The following is an 18,431-nucleotide window of genomic DNA, read 5'->3' on the forward strand; positions in this document are numbered from 1 at the left end:
TATTTCACCTCACTTCCTGCGGACATGAGACAGGAAGTGAGGGGAACAGAGAACAATAAAAATCTGGCAAGGATTTTAGCTTTTACCTCCTCTACTAAAAAAAAACAAAAAAAAAAAAACTGCATGTCTGTCTTTCTCCTCGGAGATTTATCCCCATTTCAAGTCTGTACAAATGTTACTAGAAGAACAGGAAGGAAGGAGAAATCCCTCTAATAGAGCCCTAGATAGCAGTAAAACCTGAAAAGCACTCTAACGCTTCCCCACTTTTTTCAAAACAAAGTTTGGTGTTGCCATACACTTTAATGTCTGGGGCACAGACAGCAATAAATCCTACTGCCAGTCCTCATAACTCTGCACCGTTTCCAAAACTAATATAAGACATTTAGGCTATCTTAACAATATACAAATTAACAATAACAAAAATTTACAAACAGTAGAGAACAATGCACAAAAGACTACATGCAGACATGGGATCTGTTTTCTGGAATGCCTGGGGCTTGGCGTTTTCTAAAACGGCTTTTCAATAATTTGGAAATCTTGTATGTATTTGTATGTATTCTTGTCCAATGAGATTGACAGCTATGGAAGTAGAGCCAATGTTCCCAGTAAACTCGCAGGCACCTTCTTTCAGTAGGTAAAATGGTGATGTTACATGCCACCTACCTCAGCTACCACCCCCAGGCTGGTTGGACGTTTGGCAGGACATCAGAGGTTTGGACAACTTCCAATATGGGGTAATGTACTGCAGACAGAGGCAACTATGTACCTCAATATATTACTGTGGGAGATAATACTTGCTGCTCAGTTATCTAGAATGGTACAGGCTGAGCTGCAAACCACCAATTGAAGCCAAGAGCTGCTTTACCAACTCCACCCAATGTACATAGATAGATAGGATAGATTCCTTAAACTCACCTTCCAATCTCAGAACATTTTCCAGCATCTGTAGCTACAGCTGCCGTTCCATAGATCTGTGCGCTCGGGGTAGTCTCCTTAGGGTTTGAACGCAGTCCAAAAAACAATCCCAAGAACAAAGCAAGTGCAACCAGTACAATGGCCAGAAATCCTATTATAAGATGGCGACTCCGCATGGCGCTGTGAATGGAGGAATACAAAAGTAGTATTAAAAATATACATCATCCCTCTATGAATTTAATTGTAATAACAGTTATGATGATGCTTTACTCTATACAGATAGCTGTTATTCTCTCCCACCCTGGTTTATGCCATTACTCTCCCTTTGTGCTCATGTTACCATTAATAAAGCAGGAGAGGTGCAGAGACACTGGGCCCGAGCTGTGTTCTTGCAGCATGATCAGACAGTCTCTAGTTGACACTACTCGAAGCTGGCAGTGGTTTCCTGGCCATCCCCTGACTCAGAGGGTGCCAGCGATGCCGTCAAACAGGGCACAAAAATCCATTTTAAAAGAGGCCTGATTTGGAAGCAATTTATCTTTGGTCCTTCTCCTTGGGTATTAAATAGCAAAATGTTCCCTTCAACAAAAGGCTATAAATCTTTCTGATTTTCATCTGGAAAAACAAACACAATTAGCCACACAATAGTGGGAAAAAAAATCTCTCTCATGCAGTTAAGTAAAGAATTTTTCACCAAAGAAAAAGGCATATAAAATGTCACTCTGGTATTTAAACACATCAGATGATATTACAGCTCTGTCATCTCAGACAAGGGTGCCATTTATCTGTAGATGTCACTATTTAAGGCCTTTGGCCTACTTCATTTAATATAGATTGCAGCATTTCAAGTGAAGCTGAAGCATTAATATAAGCACAACACAGACAACGGGCACACACAAAGAACTCTGTACCACCTATGGTTTACCTGTGGGTAAAAGTAAATTACAATTCTATCAGCCGTATTAGGCAGCTGGTTATTCTCTCCACACACATCTACTGTTGCAGAAACTCTCTATAGTGATGCCATATGCTCTATGACTCAATATTACCATTTGCATAAGCATCAGTACATCCCACCACCTATATGACAGTGTCAGGGGCTATTGACAGGTATGAGATAACATCTACCGCTGCAATAAGCTTTGTAGTTTTTCTTTTTCTACATGCAAGCTTATGTCAAGTAATACTAGGCCAAGTGATCTGGAGCTAAAACACTGCTGAGGGGCTGCCTTTTCCTATGAGGGCTTTTTCAAACTGACGCTGGTTAGTGGGCAAAGTTATAAGGGTAGGGGAGGCATATTATTACGGTTTGCAAAGCTTTCCTTGCGGTAGTGGCCCGCCAATGGGAAACTATAAAACTCTATAGCTATGCATGCCCTGACTGTATACAGTATGTGCAAGTTGGTAGAGTAGGGACACAGGTACCCCGCCTGTTAGAGACAGCAATAGTGGTAGGGAAAGCATAGGGTTCGAAACCTCTCTGGACACCTGCCTCTTGGGCACAAGAAGGCCAGGCCACAATTCCTCCATCTCTGCAGACACTGACATTTGGCTACAGTCTACTCTCTACATCAGCCATTCTCAACCAGGTTTCTTCCAGAGGTGGCTAGGGGTTACCTGGGCTGTAGCTGATTTACCTCCTGTTTGATGGTGCCTACATAGTTCTGAGCCAATGGTATGACACCAATGATCTTTATAGCTCACTGTAAGGGGGCCATTCTTACCACCACTGTAAAAAAGGGCATTCTTCTCACTGGCCACCAAAGTAAGGGGCACTGTTCCCACTGACCCCCAATAAATAGGTTTTATCAGGGGTTCCCCCGATACCTGAAAATTATTTTAAGGGTTCCCCTGGGGTAAAAAGGTTAAGAAAGGCTGCTCTACATGTTGTTGAACTGTGAGTGTTCCCAGCTGAGGTGCCTTTCCAGCGGGTTATTTGCCAACTGTCTCTGCATTATTTCAATACAAATGCTTTCACTGCACTGGAACTGAATGAGTTATTCCGCTGCACTGAGCTGCACTCCACCTATATGTGCCTGTTACCACCTTCTCATCCCCGTTTCCAAACAGCTGCAGCCAGGTAATAAAAACTTATTAGATCCTGTCTTGTAGCTTCTAGCAACAGTACCACTTGGTCTCTTCCACGTGGCTCTGTGTATCATGTGCCCTTGCTTCTATATGACATCTGCAGTAAATTAATAATGCACATGCCAGCATTTAAGAAAGAAGGCATGGTTAGTGAATTTTGTACATTTTTGAACACTTCTTATGATGTCGCTATGTTTTTTTTTTGAGTACAGGGGAGAATGGGGAACTGGGGGAGTAGAAAAAGGAACACCAGGCTCTAATATCTCAGGAAGAAGATTTTTATTACACAGCAGAGCTCAACCATCAGCTATCTCTGACAGGTAGAGGGATAATTGTGTACCTACTGCAGTTGGTCAAGTTCAAAGGTGTGGTGTTCTTTTCCATCAACAGGTACATCCTTGGCTAGGGTACCCCAGATAATACCCATCCCAATACCAATCCTAAACATTCCCAAACTTTGGCACGCGACACTGAACTGAAGGAAAGTGGCTGTTTGGCCATTTTATAAACAAATATATATAAAAATTGTTAACATTAAGGGCCCTTTCACACTGGGGCGGGGGCAGCGGTAAAGTGCCGCTATTGTGAGCAGCGCTTTACCGTCGGTATTCGGCCGCTAGCGGGGCGGTTTTACCCCCGCTAGCGGCCGAGAAAGGGTTAAAAACCACCGCAAAGTGCCTCTGCAGAGACGCTTTGCCGGCGGTATAGCCGTGCTGTCCCATTGATTTCAATGGGCAGGAGCAGTGAAGGAGCGGTATACACTCCGCTCCTTCACCGCTCCGAAGATGCTGCTAGCAGGACTTTTTTTCCCGTCCTGCTAGCGCACCGCTCCAGTGTGAAAGCCCCGAGGGCTTTCACACTGGAGAGACAGCAGCGGCACTTTCGGGTCGGTTTGCAGGCGCCATTAGCGCAATAGCGCCTGCAAACCGCTCCAGTGTGAAAGGGCCCTTACAATAAAAAACAAGTACCTGTAATGTATCACAATAACAAGGTTGCAGGTCTTAGGAGGCATCCCATAACCCCAGCTTGGGTATCACCGTTATACTCAATTATCCCCAGCCGCGCAACACCGGCTCGGGGACAAACCCATTTAATTTCACTATCCTCAGCCGCGCAACACCGGCTCGGGGACAAACATTGCCGCTCAAAATTGCTAATGCCCCCACAGACCCCAACTGACGGGACTTCCTTCTTCTTTGGATCCACCACGAGTCTGCTGCTGTGTTCCGTGCTGCATGTCTCCACTCAAAGCAGCTCCCACCTTCCTGAAAAACAACCAGCCAATCCTGATAACCTTCCCCTCTTCACTCCCTGTCATTAATCCTTTCTTGTCAGTTATCACTGTCTCCCCTATCATGAAGCCCTTCGCCTATTTGTATTTTTTTTGTTGCTACGGATTTGTCTTTACTGGAATGTGAGACATAGTGAAGAATACAGATATACACTCACCGGCCACTTTATTAGGTATACCTTGCTAGTACCAAGTTGGACCCCATTTTGCCTTGCTGGGGCAAGCCATGCAACCAGATCCATTCAAAGTGTCTTTTCCAGGCCGAATTGAATGGTACCCGGACCTTGTGTCCAAAGAAAGGTTTTACCTGTAACACTTTTTAGAGAGCTGGACCTTGGGATCCAGTATTTGTTTTTTTCAGCTATATTCCTGACGGGGTGCTTTTTACAGGCCCAGGGCTGTGGATCCCCCTGATGAAAAGGGGGCCCCTGTCTCTGAAGGTTTTTTAATGGATCCCACCGTGAGCTGTGAAGATTGAGTCTGTTTTACCACAGAACCCTGCAGCTGGATAAGGTAAGGGAGATTCCTAAGGAGTTTTTCTAATTCTTGTGGGTTTTCACCTTTAAGTAAATATTTGCTATACCTAAAGTCACCACCAGGGGCTGACAAGAGCACGTACCTGTTCCATTCTTGTCAGTCTTGCTCAGTGTCACAAGCTGCATGCTTCCTTCAAGCCCAAGCTCCAGGTAGGATGTAGGAAAGGGTTTTTTTTTCTGTTTAGGAATGTCCCTCTACAGCTTCATCTCCCGGTTAGAGGCCATGGGGCAGTCGGCGGTATGCCGCACCACTGCCATTACGGCGGCTCTCCATCCACCTGCCCTCCTCTCTCCTCCGCCCCAGCCCTCCTCCACGTGCGATCCGGTCGGATCGGAGACTCCACTTGCGCGGGAAAGCGTTTTTTTTTTTTTAGAAAAGATAAGGGGGGCGGAAGGGGTGGTCGGAGGAGGGGGGGACAGAGCATCAGTGCGGCGTCGGTGTGGTTCAACGCCCACAAGCACAGGCCATGCTTAGCTATAAAAGGTGCGCCTTTTGCAGGCACACACAGCTAAAAAGGAGGGGCACAGAGCAGATGGATTGCATGTGAGTGGGTGACACAGGCATTCCCAGGCACATTTACTTAGCATCAGATTGAGCCTTAATAGCAGCGGCAGTTGCTGAACTATATTGCTCAGCAGTAGCACTATGGGCAGAAGAGGAGGTACAAATACCCCGGAAAATAAGGGCTCAAGAGGATCTCCCTCAGGCACTGAGGACCCTCCCTCCCCAATGCCATATCCCCCTGAAAAACTTAGGGAGGCTGGTCAGAGTGAGCCATCTAGGTTTGGGGGTCGCAACTGCTTCTGGCATTTCAGCCCCTGTATAGATTACTCAGGAGTTTTTTTTTTTTCCCCTCAGCCATGAGTGGATTAGAGGAAAGATTAGTGACCTTAATTGCATCTTCACAAAGTAGAAGAAAACGCAATAAGGCCCCTTCTATCACCCAGGACCCTCAAACAGAGAAACTATGGGAGCAGGAAGATGATCCCCCTCAGGGGACCGGGAAGAGACGGATGACACCTTTTCTGAGGAGTCAAGTGGGGAAGGACCCTCTTCAGCTTCACAGGCGGAGAAATTGCTGGTGCAATCTCTTACTGAAATGGTCCGCTCCACATTTAAGTTACCCGTAACTGAGTCGGTTGAAATGCCCACTTCTGGTTTGGGTTTACTGAAGCCTCCTCAAGGTGTGCATGCCTTTCCTGTTCATTCTTTGCTGGGAAAGCTTATTTATTCTGAGTGGGATCACCCAGATAAAAAACTTTTTTAGGAGGGAAAGAATGCTTAACACTTTATCCTATGAAGGAAAACATTTACTAAGAGGTGGAGTATACTGGCAATTGACGCTGCTATTTCCTCTGTAAACTAAAATTTGACTTGTTCGGTTGACAATGCTCAAATGCTTAGGAATCTGATGAAAAATTGGAATTCCTGTTAAAAAATATTTTCTCTTTGGCAGGTTCAGCAACTCAACCTGCAGTGGCAGCAATTAGGGTATGTCAGTCCTGGAGAGACCACTGAGAGGTGCTCAAGGTTTTCCCTGAACAGCTAGCCCAGAATTTAGCCAAGCTGCCAGGGGCTTGGTAATTTGCAATTGACGCAATCAGAGATTCTATTCTGCAAAGCTCTCGTTTTACGCTTGGGTTGGGGCATATCTGTAGAATATTATGATGCAAAACCTCCTGGCTGTCTTTTCCTTTCCGCGGTGAAAGGCTGTTGGGGATAGGAAAAGGAACCCTTTTGCCAGTTAAGAAAAGGAGTAAAACGTCCCTCATTTAAACGGGGGCTCTTTTCTTCAGTGCCAGAGGACCTCAGGGTCAACCCCAGGGACAAAAGAAGCCCTGAGGTGAAAAAAACCTACAAAATAGAACGCTAAAGCTTCTTATGAAAGGGTGCCCCCGCTCGCTCGAGTGGGGGGGGGGGGGGGAGACTTCTGCAGTTCTCAAGGGTCTGGCAGGAGGAGTTTCGAGACAGATGGATGGTCTCTATAATAGCTCTAGGATACAAACTAGAGTTCCGAGATTTCCCGTGTCCTTGTTTTCCTCAGGGCAAAGGTCCATAGATCCAGAGAAAAATAAGTCTTTTGTCCCAAGCATTAGTCCAACTTATCTCAAAAAGGGTCATGGTGGTCCCCACGATGGAGCAGGGGTTGGGTTTTTTTTTTTTTTTTTTCAAACCTTTTCACGGTGCTAAAGACCAAATGGGGATGTCAGACCCATGCTAGATCTCCAGGATCTAAACCGGTTCCTGAAATATCCACTTTTTCCACGTGGAATCAATCTAATCTGTTGTCTCCATCCTATAAGGAGGAGAACTTCTTGCATCAGTCAACATCAGGGAGCATACCTGCATGTGCCTATTTTTCCCCGCTCATCAAAAATATCTGCGTTTTGAAGTAGAAAAACTTTACTTTCAGTAGCATTGCCTTTTCGGTCTAGCTACTGCACCTTGGGTGTTTACAACATTTCTGGCCCTTCCTTTGGCCAGATTAGGGACTCAAGGTATAACAATTGTAGCATACCTAGACGACCTGCTCTGAAGAGACAGGTTGGTAGCCCGCTTAGACCAAAGCATGGTCTCCACAATCAGCTACCTGGAATACCTAGATTGGGCCCTCAACCTAGAGAGATGTTCTTTAAAACCATTAAGAAGACTAAGAATACTTGGGTCTGGTTATAGATACAGCCCAGAAGAGGGTGGCTTTTACCCTAGGCAAAGATCAGTTCCGTAAAGGAGCTGGTTCAGGTGGTCAGGGCAAAGAAGGGTCCTTCTATTCGCCTTTGCATAAGGTTGTTAGGAAAGATGGTGGCTTCATTCGAAGGGATTCCCTATGCTCAGTCTCATTCAAGACCGCTGCAAAACAGTATTCTGTCTACCTGGAACAAGAAGGTCCAAGCGCTAGATTTTCCAAAGAGTCTGTAGCCAAAGGGTGCGCCAGAGCCTCAGTTGATGGAAGATATCCAAGAATCTGCAGAAGGGGAAATCCTTACCATTTACCTGGAAGATGGTAACAACAGCTGCCAGCCTTTTGGGTTGAGGAGCAGTCCTGGAAGAGGCGACTGTCCAAGGGATATGGTCCAGAATTGAAAGGACCTTGCCCATCAACATTCTAAAGATTCGGGCAGCACACATAGCCCTAAGGGCCTGGACATTCAGGTTGCGGATTTGTCTTGTCAGGATTCAATCCAACAATGCCACAGCAGTGGCTTATGTCAATCACAAAGGGGGCACCAGAAGTCATGCAGCCCAGGGAAAGATAAACCATATCCTAGCCTGGGCAGAAAAGCAGGTGCCATGGATATCTTCATTCCAGGGGTAGAGAATTAGCAGGCAGACTACTTGAGTTGCCAGCAGTTGTTCCCGGGGGAGTGGTCCCTTCACCCCGAAATCTTTCTGCCTATATGCCAAAGATGGGGGATTCCGGACGTAGGTCTGTTTGCATCCAGGTTCAACAAAAAAAAGTCAACAACTTTGTGTCAAGAGCAAGGGATCCATTCACATATGGAACAGATGCGTTGGTGACCCCGTGGGATCAGTTCTCATTGATTATGCACTCCTATTCTGCTGCTACCACGACTTCTTCCCGGATCAAGCAGGAAAAGAAGTCGGTGGTTCTTGTGGCCCCAGAAGATCTTGTTATGCAGAGATTGTAAGGATGGCAGTAGGGGACCCATGGACCCTACCACCACGTCCAGACCTGTTCTTGCAGGGACCGGTATTCCATCCTATCTTACCACCGCTATATTTAACGGTTTGGCTATTGAAACCCACATTCTGAAGAATCGTGGGCTTTCAGGCTCAGTGATATCTACCTTAATTAATACAAGGAAGCCAGATTCCAGAGTCATTTTTTTATAGAGTCTTGAAGGCATATGTTCCTGGTGTGAGTCCAGGGGTTGGCATCCTAGAAGGTATATTCCTTGCCTTTCTGTAAATAGGATTAGAAATTAAGCTGGCCTTGAGTACCATCAAGGGCCAGGTCCTGGCCTGATCAGTATTATTTCAACGACCACTTGCTTCGTATTCCCTGGTCCGTAGTTTTATACAGCGAGTGACACGGCTTAATCCGCCGGTTAGGTCACCCTTAAAACCTTGGGACTTGAATTTGGTTTTGTCAGGTTTACAAAGACAGAATTTTGGGCCGATACGACATACTCTCTTGACCCTTTTGACAAGGAAGTTGTTTTTTTCTGGTTGCCATATCTTCTGCAAGAATGGTATCAGAATTGGCTGCTCTTTCTTGTAAAGAGCCATATTTAATTACTCACAAGGATAAGGTGGTATTGTGTCCTTATCCTAGCTTTCTGCCGAAGGTGGTTTCAGGTTTTCATCTAAACCAGGATATTGTTCTACCTTCATTTTTTTTTTCCCAGAACCCTCTTCTACAGAAGAAAGGTCACTACATTCTCTTGATGTAGTGAGAGCAGTCAAAGTCTATTTGAGGACGACGACTCAGATTCGAAAAAAAAAATTAAATAAATAATCGGATGTTTTTGTTTGTGTTGCCTGAAGGTCCTAGAAAAGGACAGGCAGAGTCAAAATCTACTATTTCTAAGTGGATCCGGCAAGTAATCATTCAAGCTTATGGTTTGAAGGGAAGGTTCCACCTTTTCAAATCAAGACGCACTCCACCAGGACTGTTAGTGCTTCATGGGCAGTGCATCAAATCTGCAAGGCCTTAACTTGGTCTTCAGTCCATACATTCACCAGATTCAGGTGGATGTAAGAAGGCATGAGGCTATCGCCTTTGGGCGCAGTGTACTGCAGGCAGCAGTATAGGTCCTCAGGCCTGATGGCACCCTACTTTTGTTTGAGTCTCCCTCCCCTCAGTTGGCATTGCTCTAGGACATCCCACATAGTAACTACTATGGCTCAGTGTCCGTGATGTACGATTAAGAAAATAGGATTTTTATAACAGCTTACCTGTAGAATCCTTTTCTGTGAAGTACATCACGGGACACAGAGGTCCCTTCCCTCTTTTTGGGTATACATGTATGTTGCTTTACTACAAAACGGAGGTACTCCCTGTAGGGGGAGGGGATATATAGGGAGTTGAACTTCCTGTTTAGGGTGTGCCAGTGTCCATCACCTAAAGGTGGCCTACATAACCCACATAGTAACTACTATGGCTCTGTGTCCCGTGATGTACTTTAAAGAAAAGGATTTTACAGGTAAGCTGTTATAAAAATCCTATTATTCTTCAGTTCATGACTGTTCAAGACTCACATTCTGAACACAAGTCTCTTCCTATTCTTCTGGTCAAAAGAGGTAGCTCAATCACCAGGAACACCGAGTGATCTCATATTCCCGAACAGGGATCCAGAATCCAGACTCACCTGGGGCCACACTAATGGGCACAAAGATCACTACCCTCACCTTTGTCCCTCAGGAACATGGGCATCCATTAGCCTGGCTTGCTGGACTGATCTGCAACACCTCACATGCGGGTCCATTTATCAGGAGTTTTTCAGAAAAAGAATGACTTCGGTAGCTTTGTAGTTAGTGAAATACAACTTACAAAAAAAAAAAAAAAAATGCACAAAATGTCCATAACAGGGTCTGTTCTTACAAAGATGCCTTTTTTGAAGATACATACAACAAAACTCCGTTGGGTGAGCCTCTGTACACACACCTGGATGGCAGGTTCAAAAGGTTACTATCCTTCTCTAAAGTTAAAGTGGTTTCAAAGGCAGAAGTTTTTTTACCTTAATGCATTCTATAAATGTAAAAAAACCTTCTGGGTGCAGCCCTCCTTATACTTACTTGAGCCCCATATTGATCCAGCAATGTGCATGAGAGCAGCGGCTCTCCTGGGTCTCTTTCTCCTCATTTGCTCACACAGCAGTGGGAGCTATCACCTCCTGCTGCTGTCAATCAGCCAGTGAGTCAATGAGAGAGCAGAGGGTGGTGCCGAGCCATGCGCTGTGTGTGAAGGAACAATGGCCAGTCACAGGAGCACGCCTGCTCAAATGTCCCATACCAAGAGGCTTGCTATTGGGGGCACTCAGCAGAGGGAAGGAGCCAGAACCACTGGTAGAGGATCGGGGTTGTTCTGTGCGAAACCATTAATACAAGTACAGCATGTTTGTTATTTATTTTCTAATTTACAAGCTTCACACTGCAGCAGCGAAAAGCAACCAATGTGGATCACATTTTAGAGGGCAGCTAAGCAACAGTTTACAGGCGTTTACGCAGCAATCTTGCCACCTTCTAAATGCCTCATTCTTTGCTGAACCAAGATATTTAAAGGAACTAATGTGCCACAACCAAAAGCCAAGGGTTTGTCTTGCAGCTGTGGCTTTGGCTCATTGGCTTGAATGGACAAGTTTGACTGACAGTGTCGCCGGTCTAATAAAGCGTTGGTTGTACTTTAGGTATTTTGTGCGCAGAGGGGTGGTAAAAAAAAAAAAAAAAAAAAAAAGTGGTTCAACTGCCTGTTTTTACTGCCTCCTTGCTGATGAAAGCGGCCCATAGGAGAACCTATTTAGGTGACAATGGCCGCCAGGACAATCAAAGGGGTACATCTACGCAACACTAAAGAAAAAAAAAAAAAAAATTATATATATATATATATCTCCTTTGCAGTCTAGATTCAGGGCCTGGTTGTGAAAACTAGCAAGACTGCCTAAATCACAAGACTGGCTGAACTGAACTAAAAAACCCATTGCAAAGTAAACAGTTCACATAGGTGTATTGCAAACACGTATGTAGCATTTTGTCTGGAGTTAAGTTTTGAAAAGAAACCTTTACTGAGTGAAGAATGTGGGCTGCTATTATGGGCATTGGACCAAGAAAAAAAAAAGCGTTAAAGCCAGAGAATCAGCCTAAAAGCCAGTCAACTAGCATTTTCCAATAGATAACAGTATTGGTCCTGGCTCCTTCCCCCTGCCGAGTGCCCCCAATAGCAAGCCTCTTGCCATGGGGTCATTGGAGCAGGCGCGTTCCTGTGAATTGACATTGTTCATTCAAACACACAGCGTGGCTTGGCCCCACCCCCTGCTCTCTATTCATCAACTCGCTGGCTGTGATTGATAGCAGCAGAAGCCAATGGCTCCGGAGAGGAGAGACGAGACGACTGCTCTCATGCACATTGCTGGATCGAAATGGGGCTCAGGTAAGTATAAGGGGGGCTGCACCAAGAAGGTTTTTTTTACATTTATAGAATACATTGAGGTAAAATACCTTCTGCCTTTAGAACCACTTTAACTTTGAAGAAGGACAGTAACCTTTGAACCTGCCACCCAGGTGTGTGTGTGTACAGAGGCTTGCCCAATAGAATTTTATTGTAGGTATCTTGCTTCCTCATGCAGCCGAGGGCTGGCAAAAAATGCTTGGCTGCGCTGTAGTTTTATCATCCCCTTAACCTAACACAGTGGCCTGATAAAGCCGTATACCTGCCACAACCACAATGTTTTGCTTCATAAAAAAATTATACTTTTATCCCATTTGGCATGCAATAGCTCCACCAAATAGGACCCATTCAAGTGCCCTGCAACCGCATTCAACGGCAGCACTGTGGGCTTTTCAGGGTTGAACCAGGCAGTGAGGAGGCAACAGATCGCCTCCCAGCTGCATATCAGCCACCCTCTAAAAAGTAATCCACTATGTGTTGCTTTTCAGAGGGGCAGCAAAGGCTAATGCCAGTGTAAACAAGCCCTTAGGCCTAGCTTTCATGGGATTCAGCTTGTATGAAAGCATTGCGATCAGCTAGTTGTTACGAAACGTTCAGCAAGCTATTGAAAGGCTTTTGGCAAATTTCAAGCGGATTTCTTGAAGCTCCTGTTTGGAAATATTAAACACAGATCTTAATGGTAGTGCTGTCTCTTTAGGCCTGGTTCACACCTATGCAGGTTGCAATTTGCAGTTTGCATGTTCCTGGTGCATTTTGTGCTTTTCAATACACCTTATTGATCCATTGAAGTCCATGGAACCAAAAACCAGAAAAAAGTCCCTGGCCCTTTCCGTAAAATGCACAGATGTGAACTACTGTATATCCATAAGAAACCATGTTAAATGGACTGTTGTGTGTTTGTGCAAAACTCAAAACGCACAAAAAAAAAAAAAAATGCATTGGTGTAAACTAGGCCCTAAAGGGCCATTTCACACTTGTGGTTAGGTAAAGTTCAACCCCGTGGTTGAGCAGCACTTTCACCCCCCCAAATCACTCCCCCTTTAGTTGCAGAGGGTGTACACGTATAGTGGTCATGATGCTTTGCTTCATGGCTGTGGCAGGAATTATACCCCCATTTCACTTTTCGAGTGAATAGAGCCACTCTGCAACCACCCAGTAACCATGTGCAATGCATGCATTTGTGGCTTGCTAGTCAGGGGTTAAAGCAGGTGGTAATGAAGCAATTCAAAGCTTCCTCACTGCCTGTCAAATGCTCACATCAGAGAGCATAGTGAATGTGAACGAGCCCTTAACAAGCTACTAGCAGGCTTTCAGCAAGCTTCAATGTGGAAGTCAGCACTCACTTTAGCCCCCATTCACATTGATTGCAGCTCTAAAATCACGAGACTTCATCTGAAATTGCACGATTTCAAAGCTGCAATTCAGTAAAACTTTGGGTGCGACTTTGAAGACATCTGTGTGGCTTCATGCACAGATTCAAGTCGCACCCGAAATTGCCAAAAGTAGTGTATGTACTACTTTTTCAAATCGGTGCGGCACCGAAAAGTCGGCATCGCACCAATTTGAACAGTGTGATTGCCGGCAATAAGATGCGATTTGTCATGTGATTTGACCAGTCAAATCACATGATAAGTCGCTCCTTTGTGAACAGGGGCTTAAAGATCCCTGTTTAACATTCCCATTTGAAAACTGGAAACTATAATAGGAATGGGCTTGGGCGTGTTTGGGATCCCACCTGCCCGATCCCGCCAGGAAGCTGACACTGCTATGGATGAGCTCAGGCGTGTTCGCAAACAGCACGTGCAGAGCCCGCCAGGAAGTCGGCATTACACATATCACAAGCAGTGAGACATTGTCCCGACGTGTGGCTGTAGAGATGGGGAAATGTCTCACTGACTGTGATTAGCGACGTGCAGTGCCGACTTCCTGGAGGGCTCTGCACGTGCTGTTTGCGAACACGTCTGAGTTCATCCTTATGGTCCGTACACACAATCCGAATATCATACGAAAACGGTCATCCGAGGAAGGATCGTACGATATTCGGATCGTGTGTACACTACTTTCGACAGCCGATCACGACCGTTCATCCGATATTATCGGATCGGACATACCCGAAAATTTTCCTTGTACGATTTTCGTTTAGTCATAATTGTCGTCCGAAAATACAATACAAATACATTACAACACATGACATCACTTCCGATTTTTTTTTGTCTGTCGTACGAGAATTTTCGTGACTTTAACTATTCAATTTCTACTTGCGACTATTAAGCGAAAACGGTCGTACGATATTCAGAACGTGTGTACAGGCCATTAGACACTGCACACGGCTAATCACAGGCAGTGAGACATTTCCCAGTCCGCAGATATGGTTGACGCCTCATCCCTTTAAACCCGAACACACATTAATTACACAGGTTCTGTGGCTGATTAAGTTGGTAATTAAACTCACTTGGGGCCTTATCTGCATTTAATTAGCCTCAGAACCTGTGTAATTCATATGTGTTTGGGTTTAAAGGGATGAGGTGGCAACTCTATCCGCAGATGCACAGATCAGGAAATGTCTCACTGCCTGTGATTAGCCGTATGCAGTATCAGCTTTCTGGCGGATCGGGCAGGTGGGATCCCGAACACATCAGAGCCTATCTCTAACTTGTGAAAACAGATGCCTTTGCCACGGTCCTTCTACCACCAACAAAAAGTCTAAAATACAACTGGAGAAGGCTGTTCACATGCCTGTGTAAATTTATTGCGGCATGTCAAGTTGACAGGCAGCACCACCTTTCAAAGTTGGCCATTCAAGTCAATGGGGTTGCATGACAACTGAGATTTAAATGCTTGGTTAGTGTTTGCGGCAAAAGAAAAAGAAAAAGACGGGTTGGCAAAACCAAACGTCATTCAGGAGTAAGGATGAGCTCAGGCTTGTTCGCAACTGCACATGCCCAGGCCCACCAGGAAGCTGACACTCCGCAGCTCTAATCACAGGCAGTGAGACATTTCCTGATCTGTGCAGCCAAGGATCGGGAAATGTCTCACTGCCTGTGATTAGCGCTGCGCAGCGTCAGCTTCCTGGCAGGCTCAGGCATGTGCAGTTCTGAACACGCTTGAGCCCATCCTTATTCAGGAGGCAGCAGGATCACCTCCCGAACACCTGACAGTGACTAAGTACTTTCTCTCTGAAAAGCAACCCACCACTGATTGCTTTTCAGAGCATGGACTAGTGTGAACCTTTCCTAAGAGAGTAGCCCCTAAGGGTAGAGCAGGAAATGTTTCCACTCACATGATGGGGCAGTAGTACTGTCTTTCTCCAAGAAAAGTCCAATCCTAATTCTTCTTCCGATGACTACCTACCAAGTGAATACTCAGTAGTAAACAAATGAGATGTCCAGCCACAGCTGCATAGCAAGAAATAGGTGGGATCCTCCTGTTAAAGGGACACACACCCTGTTAAATACTGGTGCAAGTCTGAACTCTGCCTGGCCTTTGCATGCTGCCTAAACACCTGCACCAGCTTATCCCAGTGCAAGTAATATGACTTTACTATAATTTTCAGTCATTAATGCACTGCATATTTGATGTTTCAGCTGATACGCAGAGAATGGTGAGAAGATAAGATTATATGTTTCAGATTTTCCCTAAATTTTTCTTTAAAGGACTCCTGGGCTTATAACGCTGCACAAGACACACTTAGGATGCTATTACTGTTATCTATTGGAAAATGCTTGTTGACTGGCTTCAAGGCTGATTCAGTGGTTTTAACACTTTTAGGTCACAGATCCCCAAAAAAGTATGCAGGCTTCTGACTTCTCTTGCTTTTTTTCAGGGTCCAATGGCCATAATTGCAGCCCACAGTGTTCACTTAAGCCTTTTCCGCAGACAAAGGATCAGACTTTTGGCCGAAGGGCGTGTGCCGGGAACTTGTCTTGCATACAAACGGTACAAAATTGTCGGCCAACAAACACGAACGTAGTGACGTACTACGTGGACTTTCAGCTCTTGAGCGCCACCCTTTGGGCACCTTCTGCTAATGTTGTGTTTGGTGAGCATTGATTCCGAGCATGCGTGTTTGTACTTTGGACTTTTGTCTGACGGACTTGTGTACACACAATAAAAAAATCTGACAACAGACCGCTGACAATTTACTAGTCTGCCATCCAACATTTGTTGGCAGAAAATTGGCCAACAATTGTCTGATGGAGCGTACTAACGGTCGGATTTTAGGCAGTCTGTCAGCCAGTCTTGTGAGCAAGGCAATCTTGCTAGTTATCACAACCAGGCCCTGAATCTAGACTGCAGTTTAACCACTTGCCGACCACCCCATAGCACATTTACTGCTACACGGCGGCCGCACTGCACAGAATCATGTGTGTATATATACGTGATCCTGCATTTCCGGGTATCGGGCGCAAGCGCGTGCTGGCTTGCTCCCGCTGTGACTTTACATAGCGCGGGTCCTGCAGGCCCGATGTCTGCCGACACCTGCTGATCACTCGGTATACTTGACAGAATGGCAGTCTGTCTATGTAAGCAAGGCAAATTGCCGTTCTGTCAGGACAGAAGACATGGATCCTGTATTTCTGTAAAGCAGGAACACCAATTAGGGTTGCCACTTCATCCCTTTAAACCCAAACACATATTAATTATACAGGTTCTGTGGCTGATTAAGATGGTAATTAAACTCACTTGGTGCCTTATCTGCATTTAATTAGCCTCAGAACCTGTGTGATTTAAAGGTGTTCAGTTTTAAAGGGATGAGGTGGCAACTCTAACACCAATCCATGCCTTCCACTAGTAAAAGTACCTCCCCCAAAAAAGTGTCAGGTGTCTGATTTGTCCGCCACAATATCGCAGTCCTGTTATAAGTCGCTATAAATAAAAGTATTTAGTTTGTAGAAGATATAACTTTTGCACAAACCAATCAATTTACGCTTATTGGGATTTTTTTTTTTTTACCCAAAATATGTAGCAGAATACATATTGGTTTAAATTGCCAAAAGAAATTAGATTTTTTTTATTTATTTATTTTTTTATTGGATGTGTTTTAGAGCAAAAAGTAAAAAATATATATATATATATTTTTTTTTTTCAAAATTGTTGGTCGTTCTTTTGTTTACAACACAAAAAATAAAAAACACAGAGTTGATCAAATACCACCAAAAGAAAGCTCTATTTGTGGGAAAAAAGGACATAAATTTTATTTGGGTACAGTTTCACACTACCACGCAATTGACAGTTAAAGTAACACAGTGCTGTATCGCTAAAAATGGCCTGGTCAGGAAGGGGAGTAAACATTCCGGAGGTCAAGTGGTTAAGGTGATACTAAGGTCTCGGGTTTTTTTTGTTTAACAATAACAAACATGTTATACTTACCTGCTCTGTGCAGTGGTTTTGCACAGAGCAGCCTGGATTCTCCTCTTCTTGGGACCCTTTCTGGCGCTCCTGGACCCTGCCGAGTGACGAGTGGCCCCACAGCAAGCAGCTTGCTATGGGGGCACCCGAGCTGAGCCGCTGCTCTGTGTATCCATTCAGACATGGCGCCACAGCTCGTCCTTGCCCCCTCTTTCTCCTCATTGGCTCACTGAATTTGACTCAGCCAATGAGGAGAGAGAGTTCCGGACAGTCGAGTCTCTCACGCAACATCGCTGGATCGAGAATGGCTCAGGTAATTATTAGAGGGGCTGAGGGGGGACTGCTGCACACAAAAGGTTTTTTAATCTTAATGCATAGAATGCATTAAGGTAAAAAAAGTCTCACTTTAGAACCAATTTAAATGTGTGTAAAGGTTAAACCCTTTTGTAATTTTTTCTTTTCTTTAGTCTTGGGGAGATTTACCCCTTTGATTGTCCTGGCGACCACTGTCACATAAATAGAAAATTTGGGGAACTACAAACATTTTGGAGTTGTCCTTAGAGCAAGAGGGGATGGAAATCTCCCCAATGGGACACAGACGGCAAAAATACCCTGACTCTACCCTATGTTATCTAAATATTTAAAAAAAAATACATATGCTTTATGGCTAATTTTCTCTTAATTCAACTTCAACACACATTAAAGCGCCTTCCGCTTCAACATGCTTTTTTTTATGCTTCAGTGATGCTTCGATGATGCTTTTTTAAAAAAGCATCATCGAGCCTTAATGAAGATTGGCAAATACCCTGTGTGCGTGTTGATTTTCTATTTGTTTTAAAGGGGCCCAGTGGAACCCCCAGCTCAGTAGTACCCCCAGTCAGCAGGTCCCCAGCTCATTGGTACCCTCGTTCAGCAGAACCCCAATTTATTAGTACCCTTGTTCAGCAGATCACACGCTCAGTAGTACTTCCAGATCTGCTGATGCCCCACTCAGTAGTAAACCCTAGCTCTGCTGAACCCCAGTCAGTAGTAACTCCCAGCTCTGCTGATCCCCCATTAAGTAGTAACTGATCCCCCACTCAGCAGTAACCCCGGCTCTGCTGATCCTCTGGTTTGCTGTTC

The 18,431-nt window shown here is 44.9% G+C and overlaps 1 protein-coding gene across 4 annotated transcripts in view; it reads right to left on the reverse strand.

The window, feature by feature from the left end:
• The window catches only part of GGT1 (gamma-glutamyltransferase 1), a 336,039-nt gene that overhangs the window by 136,447 nt on the left and 181,161 nt on the right, over positions 1 to 18,431 (reverse strand). For 2 of the 4 annotated variants that reach the window (XM_073629226.1, XM_073629227.1), the window contains exon 2: positions 916 to 1,095. The exons of 1 other annotated variant lie outside the window; for it this stretch is intronic. In XM_073629226.1, the coding sequence (XP_073485327.1) occupies positions 916 to 1,095 (180 nt within the window). Of the gene's footprint in view, positions 1 to 915; positions 1,096 to 1,255; positions 1,409 to 18,431 lie in introns of those variants that run through there. One more of the 4 variants, XM_073629228.1, reaches the window with a different exon arrangement.

The sequence above is a fragment of the Aquarana catesbeiana genome, linkage group LG01, assembly GCF_042186555.1.
Source record: "Aquarana catesbeiana isolate 2022-GZ linkage group LG01, ASM4218655v1, whole genome shotgun sequence".
Taxonomy (NCBI): Eukaryota; Metazoa; Chordata; class Amphibia; order Anura; family Ranidae; genus Aquarana; species Aquarana catesbeiana.